This window comes from Microchirus variegatus, assembly GCF_963457635.1.
Source record: "Microchirus variegatus genome assembly, chromosome: 2".
In the NCBI taxonomy this organism is placed as follows: domain Eukaryota; kingdom Metazoa; phylum Chordata; class Actinopteri; order Pleuronectiformes; family Soleidae; genus Microchirus; species Microchirus variegatus.
Window position 1 is genome coordinate 30203585 of NC_139803.1, and position 21084 is coordinate 30224668.

The following is a 21084-nucleotide window of genomic DNA, read 5'->3' on the forward strand; positions in this document are numbered from 1 at the left end:
TATTGTTGATAAAATTAAATAAATTACATAATTTTCTTGCACCAAGTTGTTGAGCCAGGTCACTGAACCATATCATAGTTGATTCCTCTGAATTAGACAAGAGCGAAAGCTCTAGCGCTATGTTCCAGCAAATGTTCTGATAAAAGTAACACTAAAGTAACATAACACATTACTGTGTATACAAAGTAAAATTGTACAGTAACGTTTTGCTCAAGTATAAGGACTAATCAGTAACTTACCCAACACTAGAAATGACAGAAATAAATAAAAAACAGTGTTGCACCTGCCCTAGAAATTGGTCTATCCACTATGCAAACATAAAGAATATTAAAATGTAGGAAAAATAAGTTAAGCATTTTTTATAGAAGTTAATAAATCATTGCATGTTCAGTCGCCCACACAGCACCTTCTTATAAATCTATCTAAACCACCAGAGACACTTTCATTATGGTCTACATCTAGTCTGACCAGCCCATGGTGGTCCAGCTAAGCCTCCTACAAATTCCCAGTGTGGGAGCACTAGGGAGTCAAAGTCATGTTGACATTCTTTGTGCCTTTTCACTTGTATTAGGGAGTCGGTAAACAGGATGGAGGAGGACTAGTTGTGTTTTTTATGAGCTGCCAGCTTTCTCCTTATACACAGAGTCTCTGGATATTTGAGATTCCTGAAGAGAGACCCTACAGGAGATGAGAGAACTCTCCCTGACCTCATCATTAACTCAGCGTTGGGGGACCTTGAGATAGTCGCTAAATAAAAACATTCTCACACGAGGGACGGGGGTGGCCGTAGGTTTGCACCCCATTCTCATGACCTCGGCACTGTGCACACTCGCAAACACAAACCAGGCCCACTTCCTGATTTCAGAAGGGATTTAGTGGTTTAGGATTCAGTGTTGCTTGTTGACCTCGGCCCTACAGAAGGAGAGAGGGAATGGAGAGATGTGGAGCCAAAAATACTCCATGAGGCCGGCCAGCCAACAGGAAACACAAACAGCTTCACTTATTTTTGTAACCACAACTGAGAAACGATGGAAAAACAAAAAACACAACAAATACCTCAATTGAAAAACCTCAATCTGAAATAATGTTGACAAATGACTGAAGGTGTACACTTACAGTTCAGGTTTCAGATTTGTTTTTATAATCCACTCGTTCTCCCCCCCATATATCCTTGTGCTCCTCCTCTCCTCCCTGTGGCAAGTTGTGCAGTCGTTTGCTGTGTGCAGTGCATTCCTGCAGATTTTCTCACCATGAGTAAGTGGGTGACCCTGATCATGTCGTGCATCATCTGCATGCTGATCCACATCAATCCCTACCATCAGCAGTTGAAGCCACTCATCTGCTCAGTGTGCGCTGGTGGTCACGTGGTGTTGACGTGTGTTGGCCTGTGTGTGCTTTTTATTTTAATGTAATTGTCTGTTTGACTTCTCTTTGGACGACTGTAACTGGGTTGTTGTGTGTTCTTAGGGAGCATCTACTCCAGTCCAGGCTTGTACAGTAAGACGATGACCCCCACCTACGACTCCAGGGACGGCAGCCCGCTGTCGCCCACCTCTGCGTGGTTCGGGGACAGCCCGTTGTCTGAGGGCAATCCCAGCATCCTCGCTGTCAGCCAGCCAATCTCCTCGCCAGACATCCTGGTGAAACTGTACAAGCCCCAGTCCCTGCTCGACAAAGCCAAGATCAACCAGGGGTGAGATGAACTCTGTGTAGTCGTGGTTTGGTGGTTTGGTTAAACTGCTTATAGTCACAAATACTGTGGTGGATTTGTAAAATAATGCTCTGCTGTTGATCAAAGCAAAATAACAACAAGTGTTTGTTAAGACGTTATTTTCTAAGTGGCCACACTCGATCGCTGTTTGTGCAGGTGGTTGGACTCATCCAGGTCTCTAATGGAGCAGGATGTGAAGGAGAATGAGGTGCTGCTGCTGAGGTTTAAATACCACAGTTTCTTCGATCTCAACCCTAAGGTATGTGTCAAAGATGCAGCGGTGTGAATTTGTCCTGCAGTCATTTGGTGTGAAGAATTGTTATTGTTCTCAAAAGAATCCAACCTAGAGTAAAGATTCTGAAACATATACAGCTTGACTTGGGCATGAATTGGGTTAAATGCTGTAGTACTTTCTCATAAATGTCATAGGATATCGCTCAGATCATCAAGGTAAAGCATTTGACATTAATGTTCATGCCATTTCCATAACATTCTGTTTGTAGTGTTTATTTATCTTCCATTTGCATGTATGTGTCCACAGTATGATGCCATCAGAGTGAACCAGCTCTATGAACAGGCCAAATGGGCGATCCTGATCGAGGAAATTGAGTGCACAGAGGAGGAAATGATGATGTTTGCTGCCCTGCAGGTAAGAGAACTTTGTGTGTCTTTGTCTTTGCCTGATCTAAATTTTCCGGTATCAGCATCATTGTTTTGTCAAGGACTAAAATTTGAAGACCAGCATTCTTCCTCTCATTGTGCAATGGGCACATTTCCTTCTTAACCACAAGCTAATAAATTGGATGGGCCTGCGGCCCAGAGCTGACCCCTGCCAGTTTTGCTGCAGCGTGCATCCTAAAACTCTGCTTTTTCAGTGTTGCAAAATGAGTCTGTGTGAGTATTATCATAGATTCCCAATGGGCTCATTAATATGAATCAATTCATGTTATTCGTAACTTGGCATCATTGGAAAAACAAGTCATTAGGATTTAAAACAAAAATAATAATGAATTATTTACAGTTAATGTAAACTTTATTCATTCATTAGCTTTCCAAAGATCTGTTTGGAAAGCTAATGAATGAATATCTGTTCCAACTACAAGTTCCTTCTGAAACATAATTCAGTTTGTGATCTGGGCCAAGACTTTAGGCTTCATGTGACGAGGTAACCTCACTAAAGACAGTGCAGTATCAGCCCCACTCTCTTTTAAGGAAGATCAGAAGACATTGAAATGGATTTTAATAGAAGTGATGTACAGATGTGAGCACCCTTTGCCCCATTAGGTTGCCCCATTTAGTCTGGGGTGGGTACGCCTACTATTTCTGACCCTCATAAACTGTGGGTGCCAAGACCTGACGACGCCACCCTGTCCTCACCCCCGGGGTAATTATAGAGGGTCTTGGACTCTGGGATCCAGTGCTCGAGCCCAGACCACCCAGCCCATCAACACACATTCTCCTCAGACTCATTCACATTCCTCTAAAAGCTGTTTTACACTCTAAGGTGTGAGGTGTGTTTCATCAGGCCGGTTATAATTACACTTAACTGGTTTCTTGTTCCTCTTCCAGAGAGAGAGAGATGCATATTTACTAGTACTGTTGCTACCTGTCTGTTAGCACTTTGGTAGCTACTACAATTCAGCCAGCTTGTATGAGCTCAGAGATTTGGTATTGAGGTATGAGAGGATACGCAGGGTCTAAATAAAGAGCAATGATTGTCCACTTCCAGCGTGTTACAGGCTCGTCCTGGTATGTTATCACCTGGAACTTTCTTTGGCAGTACATACGGATGAGGTCATCAGGAGACGAGAAACTTGAGTCGCAGGTTGTACACGGTGCCTCGGCAGACAAACATATGGCACTCATTCACACAAACAGGAAACAAGCCCATCAGTGTTACAACATTTAAAAAAATGTGTGTGTGTGTGTGGGGGGGGGGGGGGGGGGGTGATGGAGCGTCACTGAGAGCCCTTTGTCCCACATTCTGTAACCTTAGCTGGCTGAAGCCTCGCATATCTCCCCCAAACTCTGTCCCTGTGTCTCTCATTCTCTCCACAGCTGTTCTTCCATATATTAGTGGGGGTTGGTGATGGGTTGACATTATAAATGCCATTTGTCAACAAGTTGTATTTAGTGACCATGACTCATTCTAAAAAAGAAGCCATGGTCAGGTTTTTAGTAATGGGCCCCATCTTGATTAATTGGCATGTCTATTGTTGACCAACTATTGTCCATGTTGCACACATATGTTCCCTGTAAACAGGCGGTTACAGTTCAAAGACGTGCTGGAGGATGCTCTGTGTCATCCATTATAAGCTATTTATCTCAGTGAGTCACCTCTACCTATTACTTCATCATGAAAGTCTTCTAGTCTTCAAAGATTTTTCCATCACTGGGAAACGCAGACTGTATCCACAAAAACTACTCAGTTTTGATTTAAAAACACATACATTCTTCTCATACTCTGCTCAAACTTCAGAGTAGTGTTTTTATCTGTACAGGCAGAAACGGAGATCATTTAAAAAAAAAAAAAATATGATGCAGTCACCCAAATTTACTTCCTGAATGGTTTATATCTCCTACAACTCGACTATCAGCTGTCCATGAAAATCTGCATTAACACTTGCTTTCATTTTCATTTTAACCTCATCATCATTCACATAACGGAGATACTTGCATTTACCATTCACCATTGTTGTTTCAACAACTGCAGTGGTGCATGCTGGGCTGGCTCCACTTGCTAACCTAAATTCCAGTAAAGTATTTATATGGTAATTAGCACAGACCCAGTTCATAGTTGTAGGGTTTTTATGCACTAGTAGGAAATTAGAGAAAACTGTTGACAAAGGTTTTGTAGTTTCTAACATTTTGCTAGTAAAGTCTATTTCCATCTAACGCTTTCTTCCTGTACTTTGTGACACTGGTTGTTTTTCACTTGTGATTGGAAACATCACAGACTGTGAATAACACCATAAGTTTCTCCAGAACACAAAACGCATTACTCATGTTACCAAGAAGACTCTTTAAATGTCTCTGTATGTGATGAGGTTAATGTAAAATCATCCACTCGTCCTTAAGTGACCCAACTGTAATTTAATTCTGCATGGGTACAGCTTAATTTAACACAGACAATTAAATTAAGTGCTTCATTTGTTATTAAAATTTACTAAACCAGTGCATATCTCTCTCCTCAGTACCACATCAACAAGCTGTCAATCATGGCCTCAGACAACCACATGAATAACAGTGAGAAGGAGGTGGATGAGGTGGACGCCGCCCTGTCAGACCTGGAGATAACTCTGGAAGGAGGGAAGACTTCCAACACACTGGTATAGCAACACTGTTCTATCAGTGAAATGTATTTTGGTTGTGGACTGTGTGCTTTGGGTTATTTTTTGTGAATTTTTTTTTGGTCCTTTTGTTTTTCTACTGTGGACTGATGAGTTCTCCTGTCATCAATGTAATAAACAGTAGCACATAGCTGCTTATATTGCTCACTGACCCAGGGGAGGAAAATAACAATGATTTTCACACTATTATGTATAAAGAAATGCATTTAAGAGATTTTGGTGTGGGAAATTGTGGGAAAGACTGGGCTTAAATAGTCACAAAATGAAGTTAGTACTGAAGTCAATGTCTTTTCTTGTTTCACCATGTTCTCATTTCATTTTATAGTCTGAGCCTTTACTAAAGCATGTTTTCTTTTCATCATAGGGTGATATCACATCTATTCCTGAGCTAGCTGACTACGTCAAAGTCTTCAAGTGAGTCCACAGTCATTTTCAGTGTTCTCAAACTCTGTGTAACAACTGATTTTCTTTGCCTAAAGGAAGTTGAATCTAATTGAGAAATAGGAAATAACATTTTCTGGCAAATTAAGAGTGCTATTGCCTGGTTTGCATCAGTGTAATGGGCATGGTTGTTTTGCCAGAGGATATTTGCAGGCTGAGCTTGCAGATTAGTTTTGTTTTTTTGAAGTGATTACCCTTGGACAAAGCAAATTTTTTGTAATTTTTTGAACCCTGTTCAGGTTTGGCTGTAGGCCTTTGCTGACAGGCAGGTGAACCCTGTGGTGATTGTCTCATAAAACGTATAAATCATCGGTGGGGGTGGTGGGGGGGGGGGGGGTTGATATCAAGAGGCATTTCCTCTTTAATGGCTTTCCGTTAATGTTCTAGTCCAATTTTGGCTCTTTTCCTTTTCACTCTGCTGTCGCTGACTCTGCACTCAAGATGCCTCCTCCCCCCTCCTTTGGACTCGCTTGTAATTCCCCCTCCCCCATTAATAATAAGAAATGAGCAGCTTTCTTTTTTCTTCTTCTCATGTATGCCATGTCTCCCTCTCTATAACTCTATGTTTTCCAGACCTAAGAAGCTGACGCTGAAGGGCTATAAGCAGTACTGGTGCACGTTCAAGGACATCACAATTTCCTGTTACAAGAGTAAAGAGGAATCACACGGGACACCTGCTCACCAAATGAATCTAAGAGGTGCAGATGCTTATATTTACGCAATATACTATATATATTACTGCAAATTTCTTTTTTGTATGACCTTTGACCTCCTTTTTCCACTCTGCACTTCTCATGTGTAGGTTGTGAGGTAACTCCAGATGTTAACATCTCGGGTCAGAAATTCAACATCAAGTTGCTAATCCCTGTGGCTGATGGCATGAATGAGATCTGGCTCCGGTGTGACATGGTATGATTGATTATATTGCACCAGTTTCCTGCTGTTTTAGCTTCTCGGACAGGTTTTTAACGATCTGTTTTTGACGTTCTTCTTCTTCAGGAGAAACAGTACGCCCACTGGATGGCTGCGTGTCGCCTGGCGTCCAAAGGGAAGACCATGGCGGACAGCTCTTACAACCTGGAGGTCCAGAACATTCTGTCCTTCCTCAAGATGCAGCATATGAACCCAGACCCTCAGTTCATCGAGCCAATCACCACTGATATCAACCCAGAATGCCTGGTCTCCCCACGCTACCTGAAGAAGTACAAGAACAAGCAGGTAAACAATACAAAGCTTTTACAGGAAACATCTGAAGGTACTGTTAGGCCCACTTACTACACTTTAGAAGATAATGTTTGTTGTCACATACAGACAGAAAGAAGGTAACTAATCTGGCTTAATGTGTATTTGGTGGGAGGTTGTTTACTTGTTTGATGAGTTGGATGGAGCAGCATATGATACTTCCCAGATGGGTGCCTCCTGGCATCAGGGTTGTCTTGCATTGGAATGCAACTTCCCCTCCTCCTCACTTCCCTCCTTTACGTTTCCTCCTCCTCCTGTCCCCACTTCCCCACCCCTCTGTGTCCGAGGGGAAACCAGGACAACAGACGTTTGAACCACTCAACATGCACAGGAGAGCTGCTGCTGTCAGACTGTGACAGTCATTCATTCGATCTCAAAGCTCTCGTTCTTGGTGTTTGTCGATGAAAAAGAGCCAGAGGTGTTGAGATCTCCGGTGGTGAGAGGAGTGGAATCTGCATTTGTTTGTTTCAATACAACATATTAACTACATGATGGTAGTAAACATCTTCAAGGATGAATTTAAGCAGATTCGAGATTCGTGTGCCCAGTGGATTTGCATGCAAGCAACAGGCTGCTGTGTGTGTGTGTGTGTGTGTGCATCAAACAGCTGAGTACACAAACTCCTCAGCTGTGTTAGGTGAGGGAGGGAGGATGGGGTCTCACCACAGACCTCACAGAGTAAAGGCCACATTATACTTCTCCGACTGCGTATGCGTTATCCGTCTGCGTCACCACGGAGACGCCTCGAGCATTTATACTTCTGCGTCGTGGTGACGGACACTCGCTGCAATTTCCCGCCCGATCAGTAGGGGTCGCTGCGCAAGGTTGTTGTGCTTCTGGCTACAGTGAGCAATGGCGTCCGAGAAAGAAAGAGAGAGAAAGACTGTTGTTGTTGAAACAGTGGCCGTTTCTCACTTTTCTGTGTGACGGAACGCAGTTTTAAGATAACTTGAGGCGAGAAATTGGCCATTTAGAGTCTAAACATGTGCTGTGTGTATATAGATATGACGTATTTATAGTTTGGCAGCGGCGTTATCGGCGGGGATCAGCTCCACCTCTGTCAGGACGCCCGGAGCGCACTGAGAGCCGGCACAGAGCAGCTTAGCTCGGCCTGTCCTGAGGACCAATCGCAGCTCTTGCCGTCTCCGTAGTCCCTTGACGGAGTGACGGACACTTAAAAAATATTCCGTGCACCCGGAGACGACGCAGAGGCTCTTCGACAGGTTCTGCGTCGACGCAGAGGACTCTGCGTAGCTACGCAGAGCACTTTACGCAGGAGTATAAATTGGGCTTAAGTGATGACTCATTGGACTCATTGGAAGAGAAATGAATGACATGACTGATCATAGGAGATGATTCCTGTTTGTACACTGGGCTGTGAGCATTTCTCAACCACACAACCATGTGTTCACTGTCAAATCCTTATACAGAGGTTAGCTTGAGCAGGGGGCAGGGTGTGTGTGTCTGTCTGTCCATCTGGGGCTGTGGTTCTGTCTGGCCCAGGTCCAATCTCACTCTCTAACACACTTATAGGAGAGTCCCAGGGCACAACATGAAAGAATAGTAGCGTTATGTACAATCTGTATGTGTGTATGTGCACATAAAGACACACACATACACATGCAGTGGGTGTGAGGCAACAGGAAATGAGCCATTCCTGGGAATGCTGCGCGGGAAAACTGTCTGGGAAAAGCCCCATTTGCTCTCAGTCAGCTGCGACCCCTCCCCACCGCCCTTAAACTGGATTTCCTGTGGTCCGATTTTGTCCAAGCAGACTTCCGTGCCACAGCTCCTTGTGGATACACACACATAGACACAGATTAATGTTTCAGATTGTGTTTACTGGATTAGTCTCAGGCCAAATCTGTACATTTACACCAGAGAGGAAACCAATGATTCATGGACAGTTATGAACTCTAAGAGCATGGAGACAGGGCACTCCTAGATTGTAGTGCTGTTGGGTCTGTGGCACCATCATGTGGCTGGAGGAGGAATTGCATCATAAAAATCAATTATTTAACCTTGTTTGATGTGAAACTGCACAGATATTATACACCTCTTCCTCCTTTCTCTTATTATTTATATATTGTCTCATTGCTGCTTTGCTTCTCTCCTGTGGCCCAGCGCTGCATGACCCTCAGACTCCAGTTATTGCCTCTTTGTTATTTTTTTCTTTCAGCATTGCTCTTATTTGCTTGTCCTCTTTATCCGTTATGTTTCTCTCTCTTCTCTTTTGCATCTCCTTCATTCCTCTGTGATCTTCCTCCCATCCCCTCCTCCTCCTTCCCTCTGCAGCCAGGCTATATCAGGGACTTGGTAAGTTGAGATGTGTGTCCACTGGGTGCCTTTATAAAAACCGTAGATAAGTGCATGATTGTCTCAAGTCTTTCCTCTTCACCTCTTTAGTAGAAGTAGCTTTATGACACCAGTGTTTCCCACAGGTCAACATTTCCTGTTCATGCTAAAATGGTCTACATGTGTTCCTCGGGCTCAGGGATTAAAAATAACTACACAATATTTACTGTAGCTATAGCCACAGCAGAGACATCCACATAGTCTTAATATAACTCACACGGGCAGAACACAAAGGTACAAGGAGCACCTGGGTGACCCGGCTAAATAAAGTTTAATAAATGTGTGTATGTGGGAAACATTGGACATTCTGTAGTCGTCACAGTAGCATAGACTTTATAGAGTTGCAGGAGAATAGAAAAAGTCCGTCTTTTCATTGTCTATGGTTTGCTGTATGCGTTCCTTAAGTGTGAAAGAAAAAGAAAGTACTTGGTACTGATTTTAAATTCATGTATGCATGATACAAGAAATGACCAGACTAGAAACCTGCAGAAGGTAAGTGATCCATCACAGTGAAGTTAATTAAATTCTTTCTCTAGGTTGCAGGGAGACCAGTGTCATATCTCATAAAGCTGCTAAGCAGCAGCTAAACGCATCTTCGATGATTGATTACTAATGTCTAAGTCTCATAAAACACTAACATGGACTGAAATTAGTGCTGATATAGAGGGCAGTCAGTAGTTCGCTATAGAAACTAAAGAATGCGATAGTATTTATGTCTGTTTTCTCGCTGTGTGACAGCTCTGTGGTTACTGGACAACTGTGCTGACGGCTCTGTGGCCACAGCTTGTTTATACATGTTGGATGCGTGTGGTTGTGGTGATGGAAGACATTTTGTTTACTCTGTGGGGGAATGCGTTTGTCTTTTTTTGGTGGGACCATACAGACATATCATTTATGTGAAATGTTTGTGATTTATGTCTTATTTCATATTCTTTTTAGATTTCAGCCCGGATTCTTGAAGCCCATCAAAATGTGGCCCAGATGAGTCTCATTGAGGCCAAGATGCGCTTCATCCAGGCGTGGCAGTCCCTGCCTGAGTTTGGAATCACTCATTTCCTTGCCAGGTATGTTTTTTTTTCCCACTATTATATGCTGAAAATCACTTATTTGCTCATTTACTTTAGACACTCTTAATAACGCAGTGTATTCTCCGACCTGTTCCCCGCAGGTTTCAGGGTGTGAAGCGAGAGGAGCTGATGGGCATCACATATAACCGCCTGATCCGCATGGACGCCAGCAACGGTGACGCCATCAAGACTTGGCGCTTTAGCAACATGAAGCAATGGAATGTCAACTGGGAGATCAAGATGGTACGTAATGGATTCAAAAAATAATAACAAGGGTACCAAGTTTGGGTAACATCAGAACGTGTTTTAGACAAGATAGAAACATTTCTGGCCACTTTTTCTCGCATCAAAAATTTCTGACTTTTGTCTGATCATGACCCAACATCTGGGGGTGTTATAGAGCCCTGGGGTAGATACCTTTGTGCTAAATGTCAAGAGTTTTTTATGCATGTTAACCCCCTCAAAATGAGCACAACATCGGAGAAAAATAATATTATATAATAATAATAATAATCAACAGGATAAATGGGTTTCTTGCAATTTGTGCCAGGAGCCGTTGGCCCTAATAATAATAACATGAGCGCATCTGTGAATCTTTCTAATGTACTGTTTTCTTGTGTTAGGAATTGTGTTGCTCTTTCTTGTCATGGTTAATTTGATTATTCTTTATGATTATTTGTTCATTTTAGCTTGAAAAACTGTCATGTCCTGTTTTCTGTGGATCACACAAAATATGTGTTGTTATTGTTATTGTGAAAGCATGACTTTGGAGTTCCTCTGACTCCTGTCACGTCTTCTCCTCTCTGCGTGCTCAGGTGACGGTGGAGTTTGCAGATGAGCCCAGTCTGTCGTTCGTCTGCGCTGAGGTGGACTGTAAGGTCGTCCACGAGTTCATCGGTGGCTACATCTTCCTGTCCACGCGCGCCAAGGACCAGAACGAGTCCCTAGACGAGGAGATGTTCTATAAGCTGACCAGCGGCTGGGTTTGAGCTGCAGCAACAACAGCCAGGGGTCAACAATTGTAGGTCAGGGGCCAGGAAGGGAGTGGTGAGAGTCTGTGTGGGGGGTTGTTTTATTCTACTTTTTAAAAAAATCGTGCTGAAGATTCAACAGTTGTCGTAGCGACACTACTTTTATTGTTTTGCATCATCGCGACTGACCAGGTCATTTGTTACAACACTACTCTGTGGTGAACTCTGAACTCCTGTGGTTGAACAGAAGTCTCATGCAAAGCTGACACCAGGTGTTTGGTCTGTTTAGCCACGCCCACCTGCCTCCTCTCCTCCTGGACTGATGGCCATCAACTTGCGTCCATGACTTCCCTTTAATCAAACACCAAATGTAATCCCAAAGATCCTATATTTTTCTCTTTTGTTACTCTTTGTCTTGCTGTCTTTTTCTCTAACTTCTTTTTCTGGACTAAAGGAGCTGACGTTTAACAGTTATTCAAATGTACTGTGATATAGTGCCACAGATACACCACACTTTTTAAATTATTTATCCTGAAAGATGGACTTCCTCCGCGAGTCTAATCCAGAGGGTGAACAGCAGCGTACTGTGCATCCCATCCACTCTATGAAGATTTTAATCTCCACTCATTGAAGTCATATGTAAGCACTTGTGCAGTAATCCAGTCCTGTTTATGAATAAGCTGTTTTTTTTGTTGGGGTTTTTTAGCTTTTTGTTGTATGTTTCAGGAGAGAGTTCATCATAATGAATTGACAGGTGACACTTGAAGGTCTGAGGTTTGTATTTAACAGATAAGACACGCTACAGATCACTGCACACGGACGAGTGTCTTTTTTTATTCTGCATTACGTTGTTACAGTCATTCATTCATTCTGAATGTATTCTTTTTATTGTTTCCTGAAAGCAAGTTTTAAAATCTCTGTTTGGAACTAAGCATATTTAAAATGTCTCCCCCTATTGGCAGTTTTTAATTTTTTAAGACTTATCTAGAAACGAAACAATGTTTTAAATCCAAATTCAATGCCGTGTCCTGTTGAGTAAATTTTCTTCATATGTAATGGTTGACCGTGTGCGTCTCTGTGCTGCTGTTGTGAAACCCCCTGACATCTCAGTTACACTACACCATCACAAGGCCTCCCCTTTTGTGTCCTTGTGCCACCGTTGGCTTTTAAATTGCCTTTCTCACGCCGTATAGTATTAATATTATTGTTATTATTCTTAAGTTTAACTATTACACACCAGCAAAAGGTCACTGAGTTTGAGGAGTGAATGACGCAGATGTTCCTCTCTTCTCTCGTGAGTATGAAGGATCAGTTTAGTTTAGTTAGAAAGTATTATTTTTTTTGTAACTAATGTAAAAACACAAACATTTTATAGAGAAATTGTACAGTTTTTTTTTCCCTGCATTTTCAGGGTTTGGAGGGGTTTTTTTTTTTTTCTTTCAGAAGTAAACAGGGGAGGGAGGGTGCGAGGGGGGGTGTAGTATTCAGACCTGTGCCTGCTTATGTCGTGGTCTTACTGCGTTTTCAGATGAAGATATATATGAATATACTATATATGAAGATAACACTAGTCTCAAACTCCAGATGTTTGAAGATGTTTGTCGAGTACATATATTTTTTTCTAAAAATCCAGATACGTATGACTTTTTAAATGTTTCTTTCTTGTATTATTGCTTAACTTTATTCATTTCTGCTCACGGCTGAAATATCTGTGGCCCTGAGTTTGCATTTTTAGCTCGTTCTTTAGACCGACTCGCCATTCTTTCTGTGCGTTAATGCTTAAAGAGTCTTCACTTAAACGTCTGTTTTTTTTGGTCACAAATGAAGTGTGCCATTTTAATAATGTCCATATGAAGGAGACGCATTTATTATAAGATCCTGGAGTTTGAGACAAATCGGCAAAAAAAAAAAAAAAGGAGGTAAAAGAAAATCAAGCCCAGACTCTTTTTCTTTTTTTTACCTTGATGTTTTTGTTGTTTGCTTCCAGTGTCATGAGCAGCAGTGCATGTCCTGCTGCTCTGGTTTCTGACTGTAAAAATGCATTTATTTTAAAAAATAAAGTAATTTTTATTTAAGCTGGGTGTTCTCTGACCCTGATTATATATTTGACAGAGCTGAACGCCTTCTTGAGTCATTGGAGAGCCTATTTTTGGTCTAAAACACCGACTACATACAGATGAATTATAAAGAATATGATTCTAATTATAAAATCCACTTGCTCTTACTTTTATTTCTGTCGTCTACTGACTCTTCTGCTCTTTCAGAACCATGAAACATTTTATGTAATGGCTTAATAATCTCGCAGCCCAACCACTTAACCCTACAGTGACCTCGGGTGGTTCCCTGTAAAATATGCAGAATCTCAGGCTGAAAAGTTCTGGTTTTAGTTAAGTTTAAAGATTTTTTCAAGCGTAGACACCTTTATTTTTGACAGTGGATTAGACAGGAAATGGGAGAGAAGGGCTAGGATTTGAACCAGGGTCTGCTGCCTGTGTGGCATACGCTCTAAACTGCTCAACTACCTGCGCAGTCAGTCGAGTTAATCTATTGTCGAATTTTCTATAAAAGAAAATGATGGAACATGGATATCACATCCATCAATAACCGACCTGTTAAAGCAGGGGCCTCAAACAGACAGAAACAGACAGAAATTAATTTTACTCAAAATATACATGTAGAAAATTGATATTAAAACACTAGACAGGCTTGTATAAGATTAAATGTGGAATTTTGTAATTTCAAAATAAGTGTAGGTCCACAGGACATCGACTGGTGGGCCGCGAGTTTGAGACCCCTGAGTTAAAGGGTTAACATTTCAAAAATATAATTAAAATGTGATTTGTATATTTCAGGCTGAAGTAGTTTTAGATTTACTAATTTAAAGGGGAAAACATTTTAATATATAAAAAAAATGTCAAAGCAGTTTTGGGGAAAGTGTTATTTTCTGCTGCTTGGAACAAATAAAATGTAAGTTTTTAAGGAGCTCTTAAGGGTTAAGAAATGAATTAAAACATATATTGTACTGCTTATGTTTCTCCACGAGAGGGCAGTGTCAAACTATCTTTCCCTGTTTCCCTGCTGTCCCCTCCCTGTCTTATAAACTTTTCCAGATTTGACACAAGCAGAAAACCAGTGCTGGATCAGAGGACTTCTATTGGTGGCCATGGCTCACATCTGTGCCGTCGCCTACTGAGCAGCTGTGGTGTGGAGGTTTCCTCATTAATAGCTAACATGGTGCTGTATTGCAACACTTTGTGAGCTTGTATCAGTCAGAGATGAGATGAGGTGAGCTGTGAATTATCACCGGTGTGGGAACAATGAACTGAGCTCTGCGAGAACATCTTGTTCTTGTCCAACATGGTCTCAATGCACTACACAAAAAAAAACACTGACAGCAGTCACTTCCATAAAAGCTTTTGAGTGATGTTCTCCCACCACCACACTATTAAAGCTGTGACTGCCCAGTGTAGAGTGTGTGTGTGTGTGTGTGTGTGTGTGTGTGTGTGTGTGTGTGTGCGTGTGTGTGTGTTCCTGAGGGATCTACTTATTGTGCTCCGACCTCAAGCTCGTGACGTGGAATTCCTCTGCTCTTTCATGTGACAGCACAGCAGCACTGTAAATGTGGACGGTGCCTGAGGATGACATGTATGGACTCACAATAGTAGGAAGTAAAAAAAAACAAAAAAAACATAAAATAGTGCAAGAGTCTCAGGGAAGCCTTTGCTAAAGCTCGGCTCATTCCTGAAGTTCACAGCCAGTTAAGGTCATTGTTTACGTCTGTCTCACACACTCTGCCTGCAGTCTTATAGACGATGTCAGCTTTTGAAGAAAACTTGCTCTCATTTTTCTTTTTTTATCCCCCTCAGACGAGAGATTCAACCTTGTCGAGATCAATCCCTTTTTTATTCTCCGTCTCTAACAAGTGTCAGCGACTGTTGAGAGGTCACTTTCAGGGAAGGTGCCAGGTTGACAGATGATAGTGACGAGGCAGGTTTCTCTGGGGACGGTGATGTTGGCCCAATGGTTCAGCACCACCACTTCTCAAACTGTGGTGTGTGGACCGCCAGTGGTACGTGAGCTTTCTCTGGTGGTAAAACTGTATCAACATGTGTTGGATTAACCTTGATATTTGGTGGATGACTTGTTGTGATTTTGACTTCTCTTCTTAACCCTATAACGCTAAGCGTATCGTATGCGATACATGAGTTTTTGAGCCCTCCACATGACCAGTGTGACAATTTTTTTCCCTGAAAAACCTGATGTATAAAATGATGGGAAACCCGACGGAGAAACCTGACAGAGATGCAAGCACTGCGTAGCCCACTTTGCCCATGTGTACTGTGAGAAATGCAGAGTGCATCTTTGTCTGAACCACTGTCTTCAAGCCTACCATCACTCAAAATAAAAAGGTTGTGAACTGCAAAATGAGTAAAAATAACTGAAATGTTATGTCTTCCAGACTACCACCCTGACAGTTCCATTGCTGCATTGTTTTTGTTGGAATAGTTGGAATTTGTTGTTCAGAAGGACCAATAAGGGCTCCAGTTACAAAGAATTGGAATTTTCTGTCAACTATTTAATGGTTTGGGGCTTTACAGGGTTAAAAGTCAAGGAGACATCTAATATCGAGGCAAATGAAATACAGTTTTCCACTCACTCATTCATTCATTCTCTCCTCCCTTTCCCCAGTGTGTCAGGTCATTACAGTAGCCTTCACATAGCAGGAGAGGTTGTTGTTCTTTGCTTTGTGTTGAAACACACACTGTTTTATCTATAGCAACATGTACAGCAAGGCCAATACTCGTTCATTCATCGTGTCATCTTCTCTTCCACTTTATCCTCCGCATGAGGGTCGCCCGGTGCCAATCCCAGCTGACATAGGGCGAAAAGCTGAGTCACACCCTGGACAGTTCTCTAGTCCATCACAGGGACACAGAGACAAAACAATCATCCACTCTCACACTCTAACCCGGGTCAATTTAGCGTGTCCAATTGACCTAATCCCCATATTGCATGTTTTTGGACATCTGGGTTGACAACAGTCCCATGTCATGTCTTTAAACACCATGTGACACATGACCTCATGAGCTGAGAGGACACACGTCCAGATCCGCCTCTGAGACTTTAATGACACGCTTCGCATTTCTGCAGCAGCTAGAAAACTAACAACAAAGTGAGCGACCTAAGACTTCTCTGTGAACTCGTCCAACAGATGGAACACACAGGTGTAAATACACACGTGAATAAAAAAAAAAATCCCCTGCGGTGCCTGAACACACTTGTCCTAATACAACTTCAGTGAATTATCTGAAGACAAAAAGTAAACTTTGCGATTATGTGGACATAAAGATTGTTGTTGTAGGCTTTGAGACAAACTCTTCCTAGAACCTTCAACACCAGTTTAGTGGCTTAGAGAATAATTGATGACATCAAGATAACAATCTTGGCAACGTTGAGAGTTCAGCCCAGAGTTTTTCCATTAAAACACCAGTGAATGAGAAGAACATATGTGAGGTTCTTTTTTTAAGTATACAATACAATACAAGAGGTCAAATAGAGACTCTGTGGACTCTGTGACTAAAAGTCAGTGTTTCTCGCAGAGAGACGGTCATCAGTGAACTCACTGCAGAGCACAAACACACTGCAAACACATCAGTCTCCGTGGTCATTAAAGTGCAAGCCGTTTGCTGTTAATTACAAACCGAAACGTCGGCTGAAAAGCGTTTCACTTTGAGACGTTTCATTATGGTATTGATTTAAGAATAAATAAATAAAGTCTTCTCTTTTCTTTTTTTACATCCAAAGTGAATTAAAGAGAAACAGAGAAGCCGAAGTCTCATTAGACGATAATGTGATATAAATGTTCACCATTTTCAACATTTTTGTTGAATTTGTTCGAAATTACACCTGAGGCTTATGGGAAATAGTTTTGCGATTCAAAGTGATGGATGAATTCAAAGTTCCGTCTATTATTGCAGAAAATCCTATGTAATTTATTTTAAAAAAAACATTGTTATAGCTTTACAATATTGTTTTATGGCCTTTCTGCATGTTTGTGTCTTTGTGTGTCCTCCCGCAGTCTAAAAACATGCAGATTTGGGGATTAGGTCAATTGGACTCTCTAAAATGCATGTAGGAGCATGAATGGATGGTTGTTCGTCTCTATTTGTCCCTGTCATGGACTGGCGATCTGTCCAGGGTGTTCCCCTCTCTGTTCTTAAACAATTTTCTGTGAGGTTTTTAACCAAAGTCATTTACTTCACCTCAGGGAATGTTTGGCTTTAAGCTGTGTTCACAAAATTGTGAAATTCACCCATGAAAACCTGTTTCCTGGCTGTTCGGTCACATCTTTGTTTTTCATGTGAGTTAATGCAACATAAAGGCCTGTCATTGTTGTGGGATATTCAGTGACACATTTACCTTTTTCTTGTTATTTCATAGAAAGGAAAGAATCTAATTTATGTTGGACAAAAAAAATATAATGGAACCTTCTTCTTCTTTCCAAAATAGAAAGGAGGTGAAACCAGAGGCTGTAATGGGACACTGGGGACATTTTTCCAATTTTGTTGTCTCCGTGTAAAACACTGAGATAAATTGATCCCTGTGGATCGGCAACATCATCTTTTCAGAATCTCACCTTCATCCATATTTTTATTGTCGCCCCTAAATTGTTCCCAGATATGAAGACAAAATAACAAACAGTCGCTGCCCACTGTGTTCGTCTCTGTGTTGATTCGAGCATGACATGGACTCCCAGTCGTCCTGAGACAATAAAAGCCAAATTGAACTTGCAAAACAAAACATGGTTCCTCGGCTAAATTGGCTGCTTTGACTGTTACCTGGAGACGGTGGAGAGTCAGTTTCCTGGCAGGTGGACAGAGGACAGCAAATACTTGGTTTATAAAGACTGAACAAGCAAAGCAAGAAGTGGAAATAAAATCCAACATTTGCAATAAAGCAAAAAGATGTAGAAGAGAGTGAAGAGGTACAGATTGAGATAAAGATTAATGGAGATTAAGACCCTGTAATGAGGCTCTCAGGTGTCTGAAACCTTAATATAATAATAACAGAGATGATTACAGAGCAACAACACACAGAAGCACACACTTCCCTCACACACCTATCATTCATCTGTCAGGCTGTGTAGATGGAGATGGATTTCATTTGTGGTGTTTAATGGCGTGTGCTTCCATTACTCAGTCTCTTTGCCCGGTGAGTTGTTCTGAAAATGGTGTAAAGTGTAAAGTGTGATTCCAGTTTTCACCCACGGATGAAGCTGTGGCCGGTGGGAAATGTGAGATGAAATGTTTCCTCAGTGTTGGCACGAGCCGCGATGAAAGAGCGAGTAAAACACACGTCTCAGATGTTGTGTTTTAGAATTTCAGGCCAGATGTGGCAAAAGGAGTGAATCTGATCGACAACAGTGACGGTGAGGGTTGCATCAGCGTCGCTTTCAAGTTGTGCCAAAGTGAAATGAAATGACTTTCTCTTCAAGTTCACTGATTTGTAAAAACTACGGTTGACGTGACGCGTCATGTGCAAGGCCTTGTTTTATAAAGAGAGGAAAACTTGGTAAGAACAGAGTAATATTGAGATGCGAGTTCTTGTTGACACCTCTTTCTTTCCCTTGTTAAGCCGAAGTCTGAATTTAATTAAGTATTGATTTTCCTTTCATATTAGAACTAAATACGTCATTGACTGAACAACATCTTTATTTGCGATGCACAACTCAAAACAGGGACTCGACGCTAATTACTGTGCCATATCAGAGTGACTTGGGTCTGACGAGCGTTCATTCCCATGATTCACTGCTTTAAAGACAGTTAAAGTGGCTCAGAGTCAACACCTATCTGCTGTCAAACAATGATTTTTCCCAAAGAAGGGACAGAACTTTCTGTTACAGCTGCGTCTGGATGTGCATAAATGTGAATAAATTCTCCTAATCTGACAGCTCTGGACTAATCAGAGGATTATTTATGACGGCCATCATTGTCTTAACGATTTGTTTAAAAGGAAAAATGGACATCTCAGTAAAAAGCTTATTTGTGTTTCCATGCTTCGCTGCACACAACTGTGCTTTCCAAAATGATGTTAAGTGTATTCTTCTCTGCTGAGGGAGATTAATTCTACACTCAGGCACAAAAAAAAAAAAACCATGGAGGAGTGGGTTAAGAGTCAGTAACAGCACAGAGGTCAGGGATTTATTCAGCTTCGACGTAATGTGAAACATATTCTGTGAAGTACATGCACGTAAAATCAATATCAGATGTGAGGACTTGTTATTTTCTTATTTCAGAGTCTTTAAAGATTATGGAGTTGTAGGGAGGAACACTCATGGTGCACGGGTTACAGGACGGTCTGGGTTGATATTCTGGGTTGATAGCAGTCAGTTTATTCGTCAAAATATTAGAGATTTAACATGTTCTACTGCAACTGAAAAAGGGCATCATAAATGAATATGAATACAAAATGATATATGCTGTGTGTGTATGTATCGCGTAGCCCATAACAACCACCGATTGTCAGCACCTAGGAAGCCAAGATAAGGCAGAATTAGACGTGAAGGTATGGACTAATTGTAGTGCAGCTCTGATGAAGACCCTGTGGACTTGTGTGTTCTGTAGCAAAGGCAGAAGCTCAATGTGTTTATGTCTCTGCTGCTGCTGCTGCTGCTGCTGTGTGTGTTGAGGAGGGAAGTCAGAGTTTTTGGAGAGCAAAGCCTGCATTTTAGGTGAGGTTTGGGTTTGTGACAGTAGATCCATGCTACTATTGTGACACCAAACGCTTCTTATTCTTCAGACCTGAACCCAAAAATCCATTCTTAACCCTGAAATAGTCAGACGACTGGTGAGAATGTCCTCACAGGAATGGAGCTAAACGTGTCTTTGCATTGATAGAAAGACAAAGGCAAGAGAGCACACGCACGCACGCACGCACGCCTACTTCTACAGTGAGCCTTAAACATGAGGCCTCAGCTACACACACACACACACACCCTGCATAAACACCCAGAGCAGCTCCTCCGAACGTTGCCGAGTTCCATGAGGTTTGAAGAATCACAAAAACAACCCCGATGAAAGAAACGCAAACAAGTAGCTTTGATTTTCTGCGATCGGACCACAGAGAGAGAGAGAACATGCGTGACCACACCAAGACATGCAAGACTCTGCAGCTCTGCAGCTCACCGCTGTGCAGAGTAAAGAACAAACCGCATGGAATCAGCCACATGACACACAGACTACTATGGCCATGGAGAGACAGTGTACTGTAGAGAGTGTGAGTGTATGGCTGCCATCTGGCCATTTATAGAGATGAGAGGCAGCTGGCGGCCGGAGCCAAGGCTCCCTCGCACCGCTCCATTCCTCCATCGTCGGATCTCCATGTTTACCCTGCTCACCATGGGGACTATTGAGGCAATGCTCTCTCTCCTCGTTCTCCCTAATCCTTCCACAGCGCCTTTGAGTGATGTCACATCACAGGTCTGGACGGATGTTTATGTTTTCCAGGATTTTTGAGAGAGAGAGAGAGAGAGAGAGAGAGAGAGAGAGAGAGAGGAGGGATGGAGGGGGCGTGAGGAAGAGATGGAGCACCAGGTATCGCTCAGACAGTATCTCCTGCTGTCTTTGGGAGTGGTGGGAAAATCCCATGGTTGTGAAAGGCCTCAGACACATGTATTTAAAGGGGAAGACGTGGCATTTTACTGCAGCCAATCCCATGGCAGCAACTGAGGCATGGATGTTGGTGGAGTATTTCATAACGAGCTGATCTGCTGGTATTTTATCTGTAAGTGTTTGCAGAGAATACAGTCATTAAAATAACCACAGATACACTACAGCAGCAGAGGACCACACACACTGTATTTCCTGAACAGAATAAAGTGGCACTTTAAGCAAAAATAGTTTCTACTTGGAAGAAAACTTAACTGATTCCTTTATCTTTTTAATAAC

General features: G+C 42.0%; 1 protein-coding gene across 4 annotated transcripts in view; it reads left to right on the forward strand.

Annotated features, from left to right (window-relative positions):
- fermt2 (FERM domain containing kindlin 2) overlaps positions 1-13145 on the forward strand; it is a 33957-nt gene extending 20812 nt beyond the window's left edge. For 2 of the 4 annotated variants that reach the window (XM_083908420.1, XM_083908422.1), the window contains 12 exons: positions 1468-1693; positions 1868-1970; positions 2253-2360; positions 4906-5040; positions 5426-5475; positions 6076-6200; positions 6305-6411; positions 6502-6720; positions 9040-9060; positions 10039-10163; positions 10268-10409; positions 10982-13145. In XM_083908420.1, coding sequence (XP_083764546.1) covers positions 1468-1693; positions 1868-1970; positions 2253-2360; positions 4906-5040; positions 5426-5475; positions 6076-6200; positions 6305-6411; positions 6502-6720; positions 9040-9060; positions 10039-10163; positions 10268-10409; positions 10982-11155 — 1535 coding nt within the window. In that variant the 3' untranslated portion in view covers positions 11156-13145. The remainder of the gene's footprint in view (positions 1-1467; positions 1694-1867; positions 1971-2252; positions 2361-4905; positions 5041-5425; positions 5476-6075; positions 6201-6304; positions 6412-6501; positions 6721-9039; positions 9061-10038; positions 10164-10267; positions 10410-10981) is intronic. The other 2 variants (XM_083908421.1, XM_083908423.1) reach the window with 1 other exon arrangement.
- The last annotated feature ends 7939 nt before the right edge of the window (positions 13146-21084 follow it).